The sequence below is a fragment of the Trachemys scripta genome, chromosome 7, assembly GCF_013100865.1.
Source record: "Trachemys scripta elegans isolate TJP31775 chromosome 7, CAS_Tse_1.0, whole genome shotgun sequence".
NCBI lineage: Eukaryota > Metazoa > Chordata > Testudines > Emydidae > Trachemys > Trachemys scripta.
The window spans coordinates 46,306,474-46,327,192 of NC_048304.1; the positions used below are offsets into that span (position 1 = coordinate 46,306,474).

The 20,719-nt window shown below is 45.1% G+C and overlaps 1 protein-coding gene across 1 annotated transcript in view; it reads left to right on the top strand.

Annotated features, from left to right (window-relative positions):
• DOCK3 (dedicator of cytokinesis 3) overlaps positions 1-20,719 on the top strand; it is a 335,434-nt gene that overhangs the window by 103,938 nt on the left and 210,777 nt on the right. The window contains exon 5 of the mRNA XM_034775725.1: positions 9,350-9,431. Coding sequence (XP_034631616.1) covers positions 9,350-9,431 — 82 coding nt within the window. The remainder of the gene's footprint in view (positions 1-9,349; positions 9,432-20,719) is intronic.

Consider the following 20,719-nt stretch of genomic DNA (forward strand, 5'->3'; position numbering starts at 1 on the left):
ATTATCCTGCAGTATATGCAGAACCAGAACCTGCAAAAGCAAAACCAGGCGAGGAGGTGACAGCAGCGCGGTGACGAGAGTGATGAGGACATGGACATAGACCTCTCACAAAGTACAGGCCCCGGCAATGTGCGCATCATGGTGTTAATGGGGCAGGTTCATGCCATGGAACGCCGATTCTGGGCCCGGGAAACAAGCACAGACTGGTGGGACCGCATAGTGTTGCAGGTGTGGGATGATTCCCAGTGGGTGCGAAACTTTCGCATACTTAAGGGCACTTTCATGGAACTTTGTGACTTGCTTTCCCCTGCCCTGAAGCACCAGAATACCAAGATGAGAGCAGCCCTCACAGTTGAGAAGCGAGTGGCGATAGCCCTGTGGAAGCTTGCAATGCCAGACAGCTACCGGTCAGTTGGGCATCAGTTTGGAGTGGGCAAATCTATTGTGGGGGCTGCTGTGATCCAAGTAGCCAATGCAATCAAAGAGCTCTTGATATCAAGGGTAGTGACTCTGGGAAATGTGCAGGCCAAAGTGAATGGTTTTGCTGCAATGGCATTCCCTAACTGTAGTGGGGTGATAGACGGAACACATATCCCTATCTTGGCACCAGAGCACCAAGCCAGCAAGTACATAAACCTAAAGGGGTACTTTTCAATGCTGCTGCAAGCACTGGTGGATCACAAGGGACGTTTCACCAACATCAACATGGGATGGCCGGGAAAGGTACATGACGCTCGTATCTTCAGGAACTCTGGTCTGTTTCAAAAGCTGCAGGAAGGGACTTTCTTCCCAGACCACAAAATAACCATTGGGGATGTTGAAATGCCTATAGTTATCCTTGGGAACCCAGCCTACCCCTTAATGCCATGGCTCATGAAGCCATACACAGGCAGCCTGGACTGTAGTCAGGAGGTGTTCAACTATAGGCTGAGCAAGTGCAGAATGGTGGTAGAATGTGCATTTGGACGTTTAAAAGCGCGCTGGCGCAGTTTACTGACTCGGATAGACCTCAGCGAAACCAATATTCCCATTGTTATTACTGCTTGCTGTGCGCTCCACAATATCTGTGAGAGTAAGAGGGAGAGATTTATGGCGGGGTAGGAGGTTGAGGCAAATTGCCTGGCCACTGATTACGCGCAGCCAGACACCAGGGAAGTTAGAAGAGTACAGGAGGGCATGGTGCGCATCAGAGAAGCTTTGAAAATCAGTTTAATGACTGGCCAGGCTACGGTGTGAAAGTTCTGTTTGTTTCTCCTTGATGAAACCCGCCCCCCCTTGGTTCACTCTACTTCCCTGTAAGCTAACCACCGTCCCCTCCCCCCTTCGATCACCTCTTGCAGAGGCAATAAAGTCATTGTTGCTTCACATTCATGCATTCTTTATTAATTCATCACACAAATAGGGGGATAACTGCCAAGGTAGCCCGGGAGGGGTGGAGGAGGAGGGAAGGACAAGGCCACACTGCACTTTAAAACTTTAAAACTTATTGAATGCCAGCCTTCTGTTGCTTGGGCAATCCTCTGGGATGGAGTGGCTGGGTGGCCGGAGACCCCCCCACCAAGTTCTTGGGCATCTGGGTGAGGAGGCTATGGAACTTGGGGAGGAGGGCGGTTGGTTACACAGGAGCTGTAGCGGCGGTCTGTGCTCCTGCTGCCTTTCCTGCAGCTCAACCATACACTGGAGCATATGAGTTTGATCCTCCAGCAGCCTGAGCATTGACTCCTGCCTTCTGTCAGCAAGCTTACGCTACCTATCATCTTCAGCCTGCCACTTACTCTCTTCAGCCCACCACTTACTCTCTTCAGCCCGCCACCTCTCCTCACGTTCATATTGTGCTTTCCTGCACTCTGACATTGTCTGTCTCCATGCATTCTGCTGTGCTCTGTCAGTGTGGGAGGACAGCATGAGCTTAGAGAACATTTCATCCCAAGTGGGTTTTTTTTGCCTTCTAATCTTCGCTAGCCTCTGGGAAGGAGAAACATATGCAGCTGGTGGAGGGGAAAAAAGGGAGAGTGGTAGTTAAAAAGTCACATTTTATAGAACAATGGGTACACTCTTTCACGGTAAACCTTGCTGTTAACATTACATAGCACATGTGCTTTCGTTACAAGCTCGCATTTTGCCACTTATTGATGGCCTACCGGTTTGGTGTGAGAGATCACTCACGCAGGGCCGGGCAACAGAATTCGGCTTGCAGGCAGCCATGGTAAGCCACAGTCTTTTGGGTTCTTTACCCTTCATAACATGTGGGAATGGTTTCAAACAGCAGCGCCCTCATTTCCCATACCAAGCAGCCGTTGGGTTGGCAATTTAAAAGGAGGGGCTGTGGTTTCCTGGTTAACATGCAGCACAAACCCAACTAACCCCCCCACACACCCAATTCTCTGGGATGATGGTTTCACCCCTCCCCCCACCGTGTGACTAAAAGCGGGGAACATTTCTGTTCAGCCACAGGCAAACAGCCCAGCAGGAATGGACACCTCTGAATGTCTGCTTAATAAAACCACCCTATTTCAACTAGGTGACCATGAATGATATCACTCTCGTGAGGATAACACATAAAGAATGGATGTTGTTTGAATGCCAGCAAACACCAGGACCATACGCTGAAATGCTTTGTTCTGCAATGATTCCCGACTATGTGCTACTGGCCTGGCGTGGTAAAGTGTCCTACCATGGAGGACGGAATAAGGCTGCCCTCCCCAGAAACCTTTTGCAAAGGCTTTGGGAGTACATCCAGGAGAGCTTTCTGGAGATGTCCCTGGAGGATTTCCGCTCCATCCCCGACACGTTAACAGACTTTTCCAGTAGCTGTACTGGCCGCGAATGTCAGGGCAAATTAATCATTAAACACGCTTGCTTTTAAACCATGTATAATATTTACAAAGATACACTCACCAGAGGTCCCTTCTCTGCCTTCAGAGTCCAGGAGGCCGCCTTGGGTGGTTTCGGGGCATACTGGCTCCAGGTCCAGGGTGAGAAACAGATCCTGGCTGTTGGGGAAACCAGTTTCTCTGCTTCCTTGCTGTGAGCTATCTTCAACCTCCTTATCATCATCTTCCTCATCCCCAAAACCCGCTTCCGTGTTGCGTTCTACTCCATTGACGGAGTCAAAGCACAGGGTTGGGGTAGTGGTTGCTGCACCCCCTTAGACTGGCATGCAGCTCATCATAGAAGCGGCATGTTTGGGGCTGTGACCCGGAGTGGCCGTTTGCCTCTCTGGTTTTTTGGTAGGCTTGCCTGAGCTCCTTAATTTTCACGCAGCACTGTTGTGAGTCCCTGTTGTAGCCTCTGTCCGTCACACCCTTGGAGATTTTTTTCAAATGTTTTGGCATTTTGTTTACTAGAATGGAGTTCAGCTAGCATGGATTCATCTCCCCATATGGCGAGCAGATCCCGTACCTCCCGTTCGGTCCATGCTGGAGCTCTTTTGCAATTCTGGGACTCCATGGTCACCTCTGCTGATGAGTTCTGCATGGTCACCTGTGCTGATCAGCTCGCCACGCTGGCCAAACAGGAAATGAAATTCAAAAGTTCACGGGACTTTTCCTGTCTACCTGGCCAGTGCACCTGAGTTGAGAGCGCTGTCCAGAGCGGTCAGAATGGAGCACTCTGGGATAGCTCCCGGAGGCCAATACCGTAAATTACGTCCACTCTACCCCAAAATTTGACCTGGCAAGGCCGATTTCAGCGCTAATCCCCTCGTCGGGGGTGGAGTAAAGAAATCGATTTTAAGAGCCCTTTAAGTCAAAAAAAAGGGCTTCATCGTGTGGATGGGTGCAGGGTTAAATCGAGGTAAGGCTGCTAAATTTGACCTAAAATCGTAGTGTAGACCAGGCCTTAGAACCTCTGTTACAGAAGTAATCGTCATGTGTTTGAGGGTCATGATGGCTGTCTGCAACAATCTTGATAGTTAATTCTAGGCCTTTTGGGATTTGCTGTTCTTTTCTTTGGAACTCAGATTTTCCTTGTGAAACCATTCAACCAGACACAAAGCATTATGGAGAAGATATGTGATATGAATTTTAACTGTAAAGAGAAATGAAAAAAATGTTTTCTCATATAACTGCAAGACTGCATAATTAAAATGGTTTAAGAATTAAAATAGATGTATCTGTTGAGATAAAAGTCTGTGCAGAGGTGACCTAATAACTATTTTTTAAGTCTTTCTGAAAAGTATTTTTGGAAGTATAGAAAAAGTCTCCTTTGTATAGTTCCTGTGGCTCAGGGAATGCCTCTACTTTAAAAAAGCTATCAGTTCATTATTATCTCTTAAAATTAGTGCAGAACTTTAAAGCTACTGTAGTGTAATTCTTATCTGAAAAGTGACCATATAAAAATGTCACAGTATGCCTCTATTTATCCAGAGTCTGAGTTTGCGGAAATGCTCAGGTCCACAACTTGAGTTGAACTTATGTCCATCCTGGCTGTTGGACACCAGTGAAGAAGTATTGGGCCCGTTGTGGATTGTGTATGTCACTGAGGGGGTAGAATAACAGCAGACCTTAAGAAAGCTATTGGCTTGACTCTGACAATCTTGCTATTTATTAACCTCTGTCTAGTCTTCATTTTCAGGAAAAATTGTTGAAAAGGTTGTGGCAAAACAGGTCAGATGATATGTGAGAGCCTTGAGCTCATCCAGGGCCAGCCTTAGGAAAAATGGTACCCTGAGAAAACTTGTATTTTGTTGACCCTGTCCCCATCTCCCCAGGCTCCCCCATTGCCTTGGGCCCCTCTGCCTCTCCGGGCTCTCCACCCATCCCTTGATCACCCTGGGACCCCTCTGCCTCCTCATCTATCGCCCCTGGCTCCCACTGCCTCTGGGGGCTCATCCCCATTGCTCCAGGCCCCTGCTGCCTCCACAGGTTCCTCCCCCATAGCCCCTGGCCCCCACTGCCTCCCAATCCATCCCCCCCAGACCTCACTGCCTTCTCCCTTCATTGCTTCAAGCTCCCTTCCGTGGTCTTGCACCCCAGGCCCACCCTGCTCCTTACCTCTTGACCACAGAGCTCCCCTGACCAGGGCGCCCTGGGTGATCACCCACCCATAAGGTTGGCCCTGTGCTCCTCACCTGGCAGACCTGCCCCAGTCACCCACCCAGCACCCTGGCGTGTCTCACAGGGAACGAGAGAAGGGCTTGGGGGCTGTCAGTGCTGGGAAAAAGCAGGCACTCAGGACAGGCCTGGCCGTTACCTTATTGATCCCGATCCTAGTCATGGCGTTGTCCAGGTGGAAACAGCGGCACTGCCAAGCCCCAATCCCTGCAGCGGCAGCAGATCCTCCAGGGAACCCAACAGGCATGGATCGCAGGGTGTGGTGACTCGAAGGAGGAATGGCCATGAAACCTCCAGCCACCCTCAGGGCCAACCCCTTCTCCTTGCCCTCCCCCCACCACCTAGTGGCTCTGCTTCTCCCTCTGCCACCTGCTGGGGCACTGGGTTCCTCTGGCCCTGGGTGGAGGCCATCGCCAGCCACCACTCCACTAACATATACTGCTGGGGAGGCATTGCTCCCCCAAACCCTGCCCAAATTTCTGAGTGTCAAGGTTGGAATTTTTAAAATGCTTAATGTTGGCCTGCTTCCATTAAATTAAATTGACTTCAGTGGGAACAGAGTTAGGCCAACACTGAACACTTTTGAAAATCCCATTCTAAGGCTCTTGAGATTCACTTCTTTCTTACTATATCGGCTCCAGCTGTAAGAGCACTCCACTCCAATGAGCCAGAAGGAAGCTCTGGCAGAAATAAGAATAGCCATTCATGGAGAAATGGAAGTGAGAATTTTCTCTACTTATATAACTATTTTTCCTTCACATATATTCAGAAGCTTAGTGGGTACAGAACTATCTTGTGCCCCTGGGAAATTTTAAAAGCATTTTTGTCACTTTTATTTTTACGCCATTCACCTTAATTTTTACCACATTATTTGTGGCCTATATTGCAGCTGACACAAGCTTAAAAAGAAACAGAAGAGGCAGGAAATTTGCCCAAAATGCTTCACGTTCTGTGGAATAAATTTTAATATCTGAAAAACATGGTCTCTTACCCTAAACATCTAGCAGGATGACATAGAACCTGTTCTAAGACTTCTCTTCTTATGTCTTAAGAATTTTATTTCACAGGGACATCAGTTTTACAGCATATTCTGTATTACAGGGTCACATGATCCTGTTTCAGCCACAGATCATTTTTGGTGCCAAAAATTATTGATAATTTAAGAGGATATTTTAGTGCAAACCTTATTAAGGGTATATGACCATGTCTCAGCCTACTGTGGCAGGTCATGGGAGTAATAAATATATATAATCACATCATAGCCATTTTTAAACATACAACAGAACAGTCGAGATTCAGAATGCTTTCAAATTAAATCTCTCACACTAAGAAAGAAACATCAGTTTATGGACAGTTATATTGCTTGATGTAGTGTAAATATACCTCACCATGCTCTACATCAAAGTAAAAGATTTATTTGTATTCCTCCGAAGTTCTGGCTCAACCATTCTACTTATGAGTAGTAGAGCAATTGTCAGGTTGCAGTTTTTAACGTAAATCTAAAATGTAAACTCAAATTATATATGTTTACTATAAATTTTGTATTTATATCTACAGTAACTCCTCGCTTAACATTATAGTTATGTTCCTGAAAAATGCGACTTTAAGGGAAATGATGTTAAGCAAATCCAATTTCCCCATAAGAATTAATGTAAATGGGGGGGGGGTAGGTTCCAGGGAAATTTTTTTCACCAGACAAAAGCCTATATTATATATATATACACACACACACAGAGTATAAGTTTTAATCAAACAATTTAATACTGTACACAGCAGTGATGATTGTGAAGCTTGGTTGAGGTGGTGAAGTCAGAGGGTAGAAGAGGGTGGGATATTTCCCAGGGAATGATGAACTAGAACAGCTGAGCCCTCAGGGGTTAACACATTGTTGTTAATGTAGCCTCACACTCTACAAGGCAGCACAAACAGAGGGAGGGGAGATAGCATGGCAGACAGAGACAGAGACACATCCTGTGTGTGTGAGTGAGAGATGTGCATTGCCCCTTTAAGTATGCTGACCCCACTCTAAGTACATTGCCTTTTTAAGTAGATCAGCAAGTTGAGACAGCAGCTTCTGCCAGCATGCTCCCTCCATCCTGAGCCCTGTCGTGTGTCCCCCTGCTCTATGGAGATGCGGTAAGCGGGGGGCAGGGGCAGGGGGACACCCTGACATTAGCCCCTCTTCCCCTCCTTCCCTCGGCACAGCAAGCAGGAGGCTCCTGGGAGCAGCTCCAAGGCAGAGGGCAGGAGCAGTACATGGAAGTGGAGGGGGAGGGACAGCTGAACTGCTGGCAATTGATAGCCTGCTGGGTGGCTGCTGCACAGGGAACTTAGGGGTGCAGGGAGCTGATAGGGGGGCTGCCAGTCCACCCTGGTTCCAAGCCCCCACCAGCTAGTTCCAATGGGCTGCTCTTCCTGCAAGCAGTGGACAAAGCAGGCTGCTGCCAAACAACGTTATAAGGGAGCATTGGGCAACTTTAAATGAGCATGTTCTCTAATTGATCAGCAACATAACGACGAAACTATGTTAACCGGGATGACTTTAAGTGAGGAGTTACTGTACAAAGAAACAAACAAAGTATTGCAGACTGTGTTTCTGTGAATTTAGTTAATCCTTATCGGAGTTGTTTATTAATAGCAGTTGTCCACAGGTCTTGGGTTCTATACATGGGGAGGAGACAGACTAGGCTATGGGGACTTGCATCATTCCTTCCCCACCTCTGTAGAACATCTGTGCAGTGATGACAAAGCTGAGCACAGTATTATGCAGGAAGTAAGTCCCCTCCATACAGCGGACCCCACTTTATGGGAGACTACAGGGGCAGCTGCGAATCAGGGTGCTGAAAGTATGTCTTTCTTTGGATCTGTGCTCTGGAGAGCAAGCTGGAGGAGTCAAGCATGTAGACTTGAATCACAGAGCCTCCTTGTTCGTTTTGCAGATAGCTTAACGAAGCAGTGCTCCCCATAGGAGGGAACAATCTGGGTCTGGTTTCTCATATAGTTTGAGAGGCCATCTTAAGCACAATTTTTAAACCTTGTTGAAATGTCAGTGTAGACAGCACCAAATAGGATTGTGGAAGATGATTACCATGCAACCCTATTTGAGCTGGTTTAACACTTCCTGAGCTACTGATTGAAAAATTGCAAGATTCCCTCATTGTATGTGCCCTTCACAAGCCTTAGAGGGATGGCCACTAGGAAACAAAGCATTTCAGATGCCATTCCAAACCATGGAGCCATCCATATCTTAAGTTTAATAGTGCAAATAAATGTCTCATTTTAAGAACATTAATAATTAAATAATTGCACAAGATTGGAAAAGTTACCAAGGCTACATATTCTAAGGTGCACAGCTGAATGCTAAGAGTTATTTAGATGTGTATAGGAGTGCATAGTCACAAGCCCAGCAAATAATTAAATCTACTGATCTTGGTTTTGTATATGTATATAAGTAGCTTCTCTGTCATGACTTTTGTGTAACTAACATATTGTGTTTCCATTAGTGGGTGGATGATTTGGTTCACAACCCCATTTTGTTGATTTAGACTCCATCCTGGCTTTGCAGTAGGGCTGTTCAATTTATGAATGATAAAGAGTTTGGTAAATCAGGTCCTAAGATTCAAGAATTACTACAGTATTTTATTGGTTTTGTTTAAAATGAGTAAGCATTCAGACACATTTTTCTCATCTCTGTATCCTTCTTTTGTTATGATTTCTTACATTTTTGAGTGAATTTCAGTTGTCGTGAAAGTGAAAGGCAGACAGAACTAACTTGAACCAAGCATCATGCAGGCAGGTGCTATGTAAGTTTCCTTTACACAGCTCTGCAAATGCACTTCAGTTCTTACCTGAAGTACCTTCTGACCCCAAACAGCTCTGTCAATAGACGTCAATCCTGCACTGCAGCATTCCTGCTATTCTAGTCTTGGGTCACCAAGCTCTGCCACATGCTTTTTAGTCCTTATTTGCAGCACTTGTTCAAGTCTTGTGATTTCATGAGACTTCATGCACTTGAAAAATAGCCTTAGCCCAAGTCTGTTATTTTAGTATGATAATCTGCCAATAAAATGTATCAGCACTGCAGCTTTTCATGGAGAGGTACTTCCTGTAAAACAAAGCCTTCTACAATAATTACTTATGGCTTCACAATGTAATTCTACCTGAGTCGCTGAATACAGTTCCTTATGCTTTGAGAAATTCAAAAATGATAGGGTTTAACACACATTTTGAAATATTTATTCTTTTGTATTTAAATTTGTTGCAAGTAAGTTTCCTTTGTTTCCTTTGCTTTTTAGTGAGCGGTTTCTGGTGAGGTTAAACAAGAATGGAGGACCAAGGAATCCAGAAAAGATAGAACGGATGTGTGGCCTTTTCACAGTATGTATGAATTCTCATTCTCTTTCCCTATCTAACCGTGAACTGAGACTTCTCTTGAAGATTGTTTGACTGTCGGCACAGTCACTCTGGGAACAAATACAAAATTCTTTCTTTCCTGTATACTGAGGAAAATGAAAACTGTATATTTCTGCTCAATTTAATGAAATGTTAACATAACAAAATTGAAATAATCTTGCAGATTAATTGATCTTTTGCAAGTAAAGGGACATCAAATACTTTTTCACAGTTTTCATTTTTAAATGCCCATTGCATGGATTATACACTTAGAAAACAGAAGATGGGAAATTATTTCTTTTTTGACTGTTTGTGTGGATCCCACTATTTGTTCATACACCTCATGTTCACAAGATAGGAATATTTGAATAGCAGTGTCTGTAGGGCCACACCTATGCCATGTGTACCCTCCCTTTCCCCCATGCTGGCATAAAGGTCAGATACATCTCTCGGTACTCTTTTACCACCCATGTCAGTTAGATGGAGCAAGCAGTGTCCACCCACTACCCTTACTGGAATCTGCTTCAGTTGCAAATTAGGTGACTAGTTAGTGTTAATGCCCTTTAAATTACTGCCCCCTTTTTTTTCTTATTTAAAAAAACCCCAAAACTTAAATTTAATTTGCCTCTTAGCACTCTGAGCCACTATCCAGGTCAAAATGGTATATTCAGAGCTTTCAGGCTTCAAACAGTTGCTGTCCTGGAATGTTCTCATTCCACCCATGGACAGCCACAGCCTATTTTGTCTCAGTGACAGCTGTGTGCCAGACTGCTACTTAGCGTGTCTTTCCTTCGTAACAAGAAATCCAAGGACACTTGTTTGAAGTTATACTTCCTCAAACGATCAATAATAAGAACTTCAGATCTTGAAGAGGGAGGATCAACTTCCAACATGGATCCTGCCTCTTCTAAGTCTTTGTCAGACAGTGACCCTGTTAGCTAGCATACAAAACCCAACATGTTGTCACCAGTCTGTTTCTTCCCATAAGGAGACCCAAATCTTTGTTCTCCCGGGAAGAGAGCACTAAGCCTGCTCATTCACTGGGGGCAAGTGATGTCAGTTCGGTTCTGGCTAGATATTGAAGAAGCACAATGCCTGTTACTAGTACTTTTAGGCATGTGTACCAAATGCGACAACACTAATCCCAACATATGCACCAGAACCAATGTCAGTCCCATCGATGGAAGTCTTAACAGCTCCAGCTGATTTAATGTTGGTGGAGGTGATTTCATCCCAGTACCACTGTTGGCACCGATATCGCTATATTTGGAACCAGTGCATATTTCTGACCAGTACCAATGTTTGGGAGACACCTTTTCTCCTTCTCAGATCACACAGGTCAAGATAAGACCTCTCTCTACAGATCAGGAAAGAACAGCAGCCGGCAAAGGAGGATTGGTTGCTCAGGGGCTGATATTATCAAGAGACAAATGGTCGGCAGAACAAACAAGCTAGTAACTCCACAATAGGCCTCCAACTAAATTTTAAGAGGTCTGCTTTGACACCAGTACAGTGAATAGATTTCACAGGGACATCTCTATGACGCTCTGAACCTCAGGGAAACACCCTATACCCCGATGTGCATCCTTATAATATGATTGTGTGGTGTCCAATGCAAAGTTTGTCATATCAGGTGTCTTTGGAAGGCTCATGATGCACTGAGCATTGTTACTATAGTGATGTTATAGTAATTGTTGTTAAATTAATGTTATAGTAATGTTATAGGTTGTAATTTCATGTATATAGTTATGATGCTGAAAATGTGTCCTTGTGGCTTAAAACAGGCCAGGCAAAACTCTCCAAGAGCAGAGAGGCAGTTCACACCTCATCAGGGCATGTATGGGACAAACCCAGCCCAGCCTCAAAGGAACAAAGGACACTAGCCTAGGCAGCAACAAAGCATCTATTGGACTCTCAAGTGAGTCACCCCCCTTCCTTTGGTCAGTTTGGGACTATGATGAGGTAATGCTCACCTGACCTTGAATGGCGGGGGGCAAAGCCAAGAGGGAAGAAAGAACATGATAAAAGGGAGAGACGTTTGCCATGCTCTTTCTCTCTCTTCCACCTCCATCTACAGACATCACCACCAAGTGACTGAAACGCTGATCAAAGGAGAGAGCCTGGCTGAAAGGCAACCAGCCAGCCTGTGATGAGAAGCATCTAAGTTTGTAAGGGCACTGACAGTGTTAAGATCAGCTTAGAATGTGTTTTGCTTTTATTTCATTAGACTAAATCTGACTTGTTGTGCTTTAACTTATAATCACTTAAAATCTCTCTTTGTAGTTAATACATTTGTTTGTTTATTCTACCTGAAGCAGTGCATTTGGTTTGAAGTGTGTCAGAGATGCCCTTGGGGATAAGAAGCCTGGTGCATATCAATTCCTTTGTTAAACTGACGAACTCATATAAACTTGCAGCGTCCAGCAAGCATAACTAGACATTGCAAAACGGAGGTTCCTAGGGTTATGTCTGGGACCGGAGATATTGGCTAGCGTCATTCGGTTACACAATCCAACGAGCAGCTTACATGCCAGAGGCTGTAACAACCCAGGAGTGGGGGCTCTCACAGCGGAGCAGGGTAAGGCTGGCTCCCAGAGTCAAGGATTGGAGTGACCTAGCAGATCACCAGTCCAGATAACACCAGGGGAACGTCACAGAATAGATTTCATGGGGACATCTCTGAATGCAGTGACAGGCAGGGCTAACTTTTACCTACTGATATATTTCTCACCCTAAAGTATCTTAACAATTCAGCTCAACCTCAAACCTGAGTGAGGAATTGCCTTCAACTATTGGGCCATGTTTTTGTAACCCAAAACACTAGGTAATTCTTCGATGCCTCCATGGATGACTCAGGACACTCTACATACCAAACAAACAGTCTGGACAAGCAAGTGTCTGTAGTCAGCTGGGTTCTGCAGTCACTCAACTGGTGGAAGGATCCTTCCAAGGTCTGTGCAGGAGTCCCGTTTATTCACGGTTTCCCTACCATTGTGATAACATCAGACACTTTCCTCTTGGGTTGGAAATAGGAACCTCACACAATCCAAGGCAAAGTGTCATCCCAAGAGCAGTTACTCCATGTCACCTTCTAGAGTTGAGAGAAATCAGAAATGCTTGCCTTCAGTTTCTTCCTCTAATCAGAGCCAAATCAATCAAGATCATGAAAGACAACGTGGCCTTTGTGTTTTATATCAATTGTCAGGGAGAGGATGTTCCCCCTCATTCCGTGCCGAAGCAATAAAAGTCTGGTGCATACCCACCCAGGAGTCATCTCAGCTTCTTACCTTCTAGATGTGCAAAACACTGTGGCTGATGACCTCAGCAGGCATTTTCTCCAAAATTACAAATGGGAGCTGGACTCGTGAGTCCTCAACGACATATTATTAACTTGGGTGCTTCCAGAGGTAGACCTCTTTGCAACTGCCACCAACAGAAAGTGCAAGAAATTTTGCTAAAGAGACTAGACCCTCAATTACTGGGGATTTCTTCCTTATCTCATGGATGAGAGGCCTTCCAACATTACTTTGGAAAGTACTGAACAAAATCAAACAAGACAAGGCCAGGGTCATTTTAATTGCAACAGTCTGGTCAAGGTAAGTCTGGTAACTTTACATCATTCATCTTGCTTCTTGTCCACTCATGAGATTGCAGCTAGTTGGCGTTCTGTTGTCTCAGGATGCTGGTCCGATTTTTCACCCCAATCTGAAAGTTCTGCTACTCCAGGTGTGGCTCCTGAATGGTTCTTGGGGACAGAGACCTCCTGTTCAAGGTAGGAGCAACATATATTATTAAACAGCAGAAAACATCTACCAGAAATACTTACCTTCAAAAATGGAAGAGATTTTATCACTGGTATACCTGTCAACAAGTCTCTCCTGTTCTTTTCTCTTCCCACCATCCTTGACCAATTAAAGACTTCAGGTCTCACTGCGAATTTCATCAGGGTTGACTTGGCAGCTATTACAGCCTTTTACTCATTTGTAGAAGGTTTTTTGATCTTTGCTCACCCTACAAACTCAGGATTTCTCAGAGGACTGAGTATAGGACTTGAACCTGGTTTATAATTACCTTACAAAACACCCTTTTGAGCCATTAGCTACAATATGTTTGTTGCTTTACTTATCCATGAAAACAGCTTTCTTGGTGGCCAGCACTTCTGCCCGGAGGGTAAGAGCACTGGGAGCTTGAATGGCAGACCCTCCTTTTACAGTGTTTCTCAAGGAAAAGGTAATTTGCGACCAGATCCCAAGTTTCTGCCTAAGATTTCTTCTGAATTTTATATTAATCAGACCATTTATCTCCCAGTTCCTTTCCCAAAAGCATATCAGACTAGACAAGAAGCTACCTTCCATATCCTTAATGTCAGAAGGATGTTAGTCTTTTATCTGGACAGAATCAAACTGTTCAGAAGGTCTTCTACACTTTGTTTCAGCTATAGACATATTCAAGGGATCTGCACTCTCCTCTCAAAGATTCTCAAGATGGATCTTGGAGTATATTATTGCATGTTATGATTTGGCTGATATTCAGCCTCTTTCTAGAGTAATAGCTCATTCTACAGGTCAGCCTATGTCTGTGGCATTACTCAAAGATGTTCCAGTTACTGAAATCTGCAGAGCTGCAACCTGAACCTCTGTACATACTTTCTCCAACCATTATGGTCTGCTTTGCCTCTAGATCAGATGCAGCAGTTGGTAATGCAGTTTTCTCTTCAGTGCTGAACTCTATTCTGAAGCTCCCTCCTTCTTATGGAGGTACTTCTTGGAAGTCACTTGAAATGGAGCATCCATTGGGACACTACTCAAAGGAGAGCTTAACTTGTGTAGTAACTGGAGTTATTCAAGATGTTCCACTACCCACCCTCCTTCCCCTCTCTTGGGGAGTGTCCCCTGTGGAACTCTGTGGTAGAGAAGGAACTGAGGGCAGTTTACCCATACAGCCCTATATGTCCTTGAGATGGGGAATGAGGATGTGTAGGGCGCATGTGCAGGCCAAATAGGTGCTGCTACCAATAATTTTCATCCAAAGGTTCAGGGACACATGCATTCCTGAAGTGGAGCAACTGTAGGGATACACACCTTGAGGGAGGGTGCCAGTTCAGGCACATTAAACTCAATCCAGAAAAAAAAGTTACTCAACAGCAGGAGATGACATGCAGGCATTGAAAGCAGATCCCAACAAGATTAAGGCAGAGACACATCAGCTCCAGTGCATATAGAAGGGGTATGGCGCTTCAGAGGAATGATAAATTTTCTGTCCACACGTGGCTGCAGTAGTAGAACCCATATGTCAGCTCACAAAGCAGGATGTGGAGTGGGGCTGGGAAGGTTACTAACTCCAAATATTTGACATGCTGAAATTAATAACAGATGCCCCTCTCCTGAAGTACCACCAACCAGGAGAGCCACTGACCCTCCAGAGTGATGCATCAGAGAAAAGATTGGGCATAGTTCTTTTGCAGGAGCAGTTAGTCACTTATGCCAACTGAGTCCTGTCAAAGACAGACGTACACCCACTGCTGCACTTCAGAGAACTCACAGCTCCAACACTGCCACCATGTTTCATTCACAGTGAATGAAAGTTAAGATGAACAAATACAACTTTATTAAATTCTGTGCACTGTTTTGTCCATGTGGATGAGTTGCTTCCAGCCTAACTTCCTTGGGTCCCTGTTTCTATTGGTGTACTGTCAATAAAAGTCCCTCCAGGAAACATGGACCTTCTGACTCCAGTTCCACTGATCATGATAAAGGCAGTTGGGCTGGTTTCAGGGCCTATGCAGTTGGGCTGCAGAGCCCCACATCCCAAGGAAGGAGGATGGACAGGAGTTCTGCACCCAGAATTCTACCTGAGAGGCCCAGAGTTTTAAACAGTGACCGGGTGCTGCCTAAACCCAGCTGCTTTGGAAGCACATGGGATCCAAAGGTTGGTCCAGTTGCAACATGGAACACAGCCAGTTATTTAACATGGGGTATCCCCCTTTCTAGCTAAACTCCCACAAGACTTGACAGAAAAGTTGAACCCCATCATTGCCACAGGTTAACTAATGGCTAAAACCTCACTGCACTGGATGTATCAACACAGCAGCTGATCCATGGTCACCATGGTAACTGTGTGCAGAGATGCATGGCTGTAACTCTCTGGCATTCTGAGAGACGTGCGGAGCACAACTGGCAGTTTGCCCTTCAAGGGCACAGGCCACACACAGATGACACACTACACTTCCTAAAGGATTCCAGAGCCAGACTTCATTCATTGGTCATCTACATCTCAGCCCCAAATCATAAGTCCTCTAGATATCAGGGCAATCCAGGCAGAAGACGTCTACTTATCCTCAACAACAGCCTTCTGAGTAGCTACCCTGGAAGATGTTAAGGTTCTCTCAAAGGACACGATCTTCCCCACTTACTAGGCAGCCTTCATTTGCTTCCAGACAGCAGGTTTGACATAAGGATCAGGAGCCACACTCAAATCACTCAAGAGCCACCCCAAGCTCTACCTTTGGATGCCATCTTGCTTTCTTAAGAACATAAGAATGTCCCTACTGGGTCAGACCAAAGGTCCATCTAGCCCAGTATCCTGTCTTCTGACAGTGGCCAGTGCCAGGTGCCCTAGAGGGAATGAACAGAACAGGTAATCATCAAGTGATCCATCCCCTGTTGCTCATTCCCAGCTTCTGGCAAACAGAGGCTAGGGACACCATTCCTGCCCAACCTGCCTAATAGCCATGGATGGACCTTCCTTAACAACACACAAATGGGTGCTAGAAGTTGTGTCTCATGACTATTCCATCTAATTTCAGGCCTTACCCCCTACCCATCCTCCCTTCCCTATCATTCTTCAGGGATGCTTCTCATGAAAATCAGCTAAAGGAAGAATTGTCTTCTCCACTTTGCCAAGGTGTAATAGAGGACATGGTACCTCTGGAGTACAGGGGAACAGGGTTCTATTCCTTATATTTATTTCTTTGTCCTGAAGCAAAAAGGGGGTCTTCATCCTATACAAGACCTGAGTAGACTGAATAAATGTATATGCCATCTCAGATTCAGGATGGCAAAGCTTACTTGGATCATCCTTTTTCTTTCAGGCTTAAGACTTGTTCATATCCCTCGAGCTGCAAGACACACACTTCCATATTGCCACCCATCTGTCCCACAGGAAGTACGTATAGGGCCAGCCAGGAGCTGTCTCTTGCTCCCCCAGCCCCTGCTAGCAGCCCTTCTCTGTCCAGAGTGCTGGCAGCTCTCTCAGCCCTCCAGAGACACAGTCCTTCCTCCCTGGGCTCCCAGCAGAGAACTGAATTCCACTGCCCAGAAGTTCCCTTTTTATATGGGCCTGCTTGGCCCTGATTGGCTGCTCCCTTCAGCTCTTCTCTGATTGGCTGCCTCCTACGCAGCCTCCCTAGGGCTCTATTGACCCCTTAGAGACCAGTGTGAGGTGCCCCATCACATCACTATTTTGGTAGTGGCAGTCAGGACTCCTTAATATTAATACCTCCTTCCAGTTGGGGCACTGCTTATCAATCACATAGAGGGGATGACAACATCTGGAAGAACCACGGGTACTGTAAAGTTCAATAACCATTCTTTTTAATAAAAAATTGTTGTTTTCCATTTGGCAAAAAAAAATTTAACCTGTGTTCCTAATGAAGCATTAAATTATCATGGTCTTTTTGGTTTACTACTTTTTGTCTGTCAACCAACATCACTTGAAAATGTCAGCTCTGTAGGGAGAATAGTTTACACCTACTGCAGAGGCAATATTGAGAGCACAGTTCAACAAATCACTTTAGTTCCATGGGACACAAATAAGTAATTGGCTCAGATTGTCCCCTCCTACATTAAAACCCAGGAGAAGGGGACTTTTTGTCTGGAATTTTCTGTGAGGATTTCCTCATAGATATTCTTGCATTCTCCTGTCAGTGGTGAGGCAGTATTTTCTCCCCTTGCAAAAAAGCCACCCTCAAACCTGGCAGATCTCAGGGCCATCTGCACTATGCCCTCTGGCTGTGATCTGCAGCCCCTGGGGCTGTATTCATGTTTTTAGTATTTTCTGTGGAGCTGAAGAAGGTACAGTATGTTTCCCCACTCTCCCCAATATTTTGACATTTTCCCCTTGAAAAATAGTCCCCTCTATAAATCAATTTGTCATATTGAAAATATAAATGCTCCTTCTCCAAATAGAGTAATGAATATGTACAGCTGTAGCTATTTCAGTATCTGCTCAGAGTATCATCCATATAATACTTTAATTAGGCAAAGGGTGTGTTTCCTTATATGTAAAACCAAACACAAGTAATGTTAACTTTTCACTGTCAAATTAGAAAATACAACCAGTCTTGTTGCCAAGAAGGCTAATGGCATATTGGGCTGCATTAGTAGGAGCATTGCCAGCAGATTGAGGGAAGTGATTATTCCCTTCTATTCGGCACTGGTGAGGCCACATTTGGAGTATTGTGTCCAGTTTTGCCCCTCCTCTTCCCCCCTACAGAAAGGATGTGGACAAATTGGAGAGAGTCCAGTGGAGGGCAACAAAAATGATCAGGGGGCTGAGGCACATGACTTACGAGGAGAGGCTGAGGGAACTGTGCTTGTTCAGTCTGCAGAAGAGAAGAGTAAGGAGGGATTTGATAGCAGCCTTCAACTACCTGAAGGGGGGTTCCATAGAGGATGGAGCTCGGCTGTTCTCAGTGGTGGCAGATGACAGAACAAGGAGCAATGGTCTCAAGTTGCAGTGGCGGAGGTCTAGGTTGGATATTAGGAAACACTATTTCACTAGGAGGGTGGTGAAGCACTGGAATGGGTTACCTAGGGAGATGGTGGAATCTCCATCCTTAGAGGTTTTTAAGGCTTGGCTTGACAAAGCCCTGGCTGGGATGATTTAGTTGGTGTTGGTCCTGCTTTGAGCAGGGGGTTGGAATCGATGCCCTCCTGAGGTCTCTTCCAACCCTAATCTTTTATGATTCTGTGATTCTATGATCACATCAAAAAGTAAAGGGTTTGTTACGGAACCATGCATGTTTTCAAATGCCCTTTACTTTCTAGGAAGACTGAGTACAGTTCTGTGTCCCTGGCCTGTTTCTAAGTTTCTTTGCTTCTCACCATACACGTTCTCAAAGGGAGAATTACAAAGCAAAGAAAGTATTTAAGCAGTGGTACTTCTAACAAGTGAAAACATGGAAGCCTGTGCTGTAAATATTCTAACAATAATTATCCACAATTTTAATATTTTAAAATATGGTGAATTAACTTGCTTTTACATTTGTACTCTGTTTTCACAAATACTCTGTGTGCATGAGGCACTACTGAACAAAAACAACACATAAACACTTCTTACCAGGGTTGGTCTATAATTTTTAATCCTGGTGTGAGATGACGTTAGCAGGATAAGCATCCCCGGAACACTGGGGAATAGAAGAACCTTACCAGCTGAAGGTGAGCTAATGATAGCTGTGAAGATTAAAACTGCACAAAATCCCTTCTTATCATTGAGCTTCATTTTTTCCAAGAGACACAGGGCTAAATCTTGCCATATGCTGCACTGGTGCACTAGACAGTAAAGAGAGCCTAGAAAGCTTACCCCTTACCTATGCAGCTGGAGAGAGAGAATACTAGGAAAATTTTATGCAGCTACCATATTGGCCAGCACTCCACAGCCTCAAAGAGGCATGATTTGCTAGCTAGAGAGCAGAGGCAGCACAGAAGCATGCAAACAGAGCTGAAAACGGGAATTTGAGTGGGAATTTGTAAGAGGAGTTTGGAGGAGGTGGTATTTTTGTGGGATGTTTTTCCTTCTTGACAGGAGCTTAGGAAGTGAGGCTATAGAGGCAGCCCTGCTAGTGAACTGAAGAATGGAAGAGATGGTGAAGATGACTGGAGGTGGAAGCTGCAGGATGTATATTCTTCTGGAGTTGGTACCTGAAAGGTGCTTTGTTTGTATGAAGTGCTGGCTGACTGGTTTGATGGAAGAGAATATCCAAGGTTTGGAGATGCAGCTAGAAACTGTGGTAGAGTTTTGAAGAGTATTTGAGTGAATAATGGAGGGAAGGGGACAAGAGGCTAAAGGGAAACATAAACACTTGTGGATACATGATGGACCAGAGAACTGTGAGGGTAGACTGTTGAATGAGGAGAGTGGCCAGTGGAAGCCTGTGGCTATGAGAACAAAGCAGAGGAAAGGACTGACTACCAAAGGAGAAATAGAGCTGAGGAACAGGTTCAGTGAGTTGGAAAATGAAGGGAGGAGGCAGGCAGTAACAGAAGATAGAAGAGCAAGGAAGAGGAGAAGAATTGCTGGTTCCCTGTAAGAAGTGGGGAAGAGACAGTGAAGATAGCCAGAGTTTGGAGCCCTAGGAGGATAGGGAATGAACAGAAGATAAGAAGACTTGCAGCCATTAAAAAACAGAAGGCGGACGGACAGAGGATCACACCAACACCAGGAAGAAGTAGGTCTACATGACTGGGGACTCCCTATTAAGAACAGACAGGCTTGTCTCCAGAGCTGATCCAGAGAACAAAAAGGTGTACTGTCTGCCAGGAGCTAAGATATGGGATGTGGACCTAAAGCTGAAGAGGATCCTAATGAGATCAGGAAAGAATCCACCAATTGTCCTTCACTTGGGAACAAACTATACTGCTAGATTCTCTCGGGAATGCATCAAGGAAGACTACACCCAGCTATGATATGGAAGTAGAAATTCCCATATCTGAGGTAGAAGCTAAATTCAAACACCTTGATGGGACCAAATCAGGGCACCCAAATAATCTCCATCTGAGAATATTAAAGGAACTGGCACATAAAATTGCAAGCCCAATAGCAAGGCTTTTTAATGAATCTGGAAACTCAGGGATCATATCCTGTGCAGGGCCGGCTCCAGGCACCAGCTTCTCAAGCAGGTGCTTGGGGCGGCCGCTCCGGAGAGGGGCGGCACGTCCAGGTATTCGGCGGCAATTCGGCGGACGGTCCCTCACTCTGCCTGGGAGTGAAGGACCTCCCGCCGAATTGGTGCCACTGATCGCGATCGCAGCTTTTGTTTGTTTGTTTGGTTTTGTTTGTTTGTTTGTTTGTTTGTTTTGGCTGCTTGGGGCGGCCAAAACCCTGGAGCCGGCCCTGATCCTGTGACTGGAGAATTGCAAATATAGTACCTATATTTAAGAAAGGGGAGAAAAAGTGATCCAGGAAACTGCAGGCCCATTAGTTTAGCCTCAATTGTATGTAAGGTTTGATAATAAATTTTGAAAGAGAGAATAGTTAAGAACATAGAGGTAAAC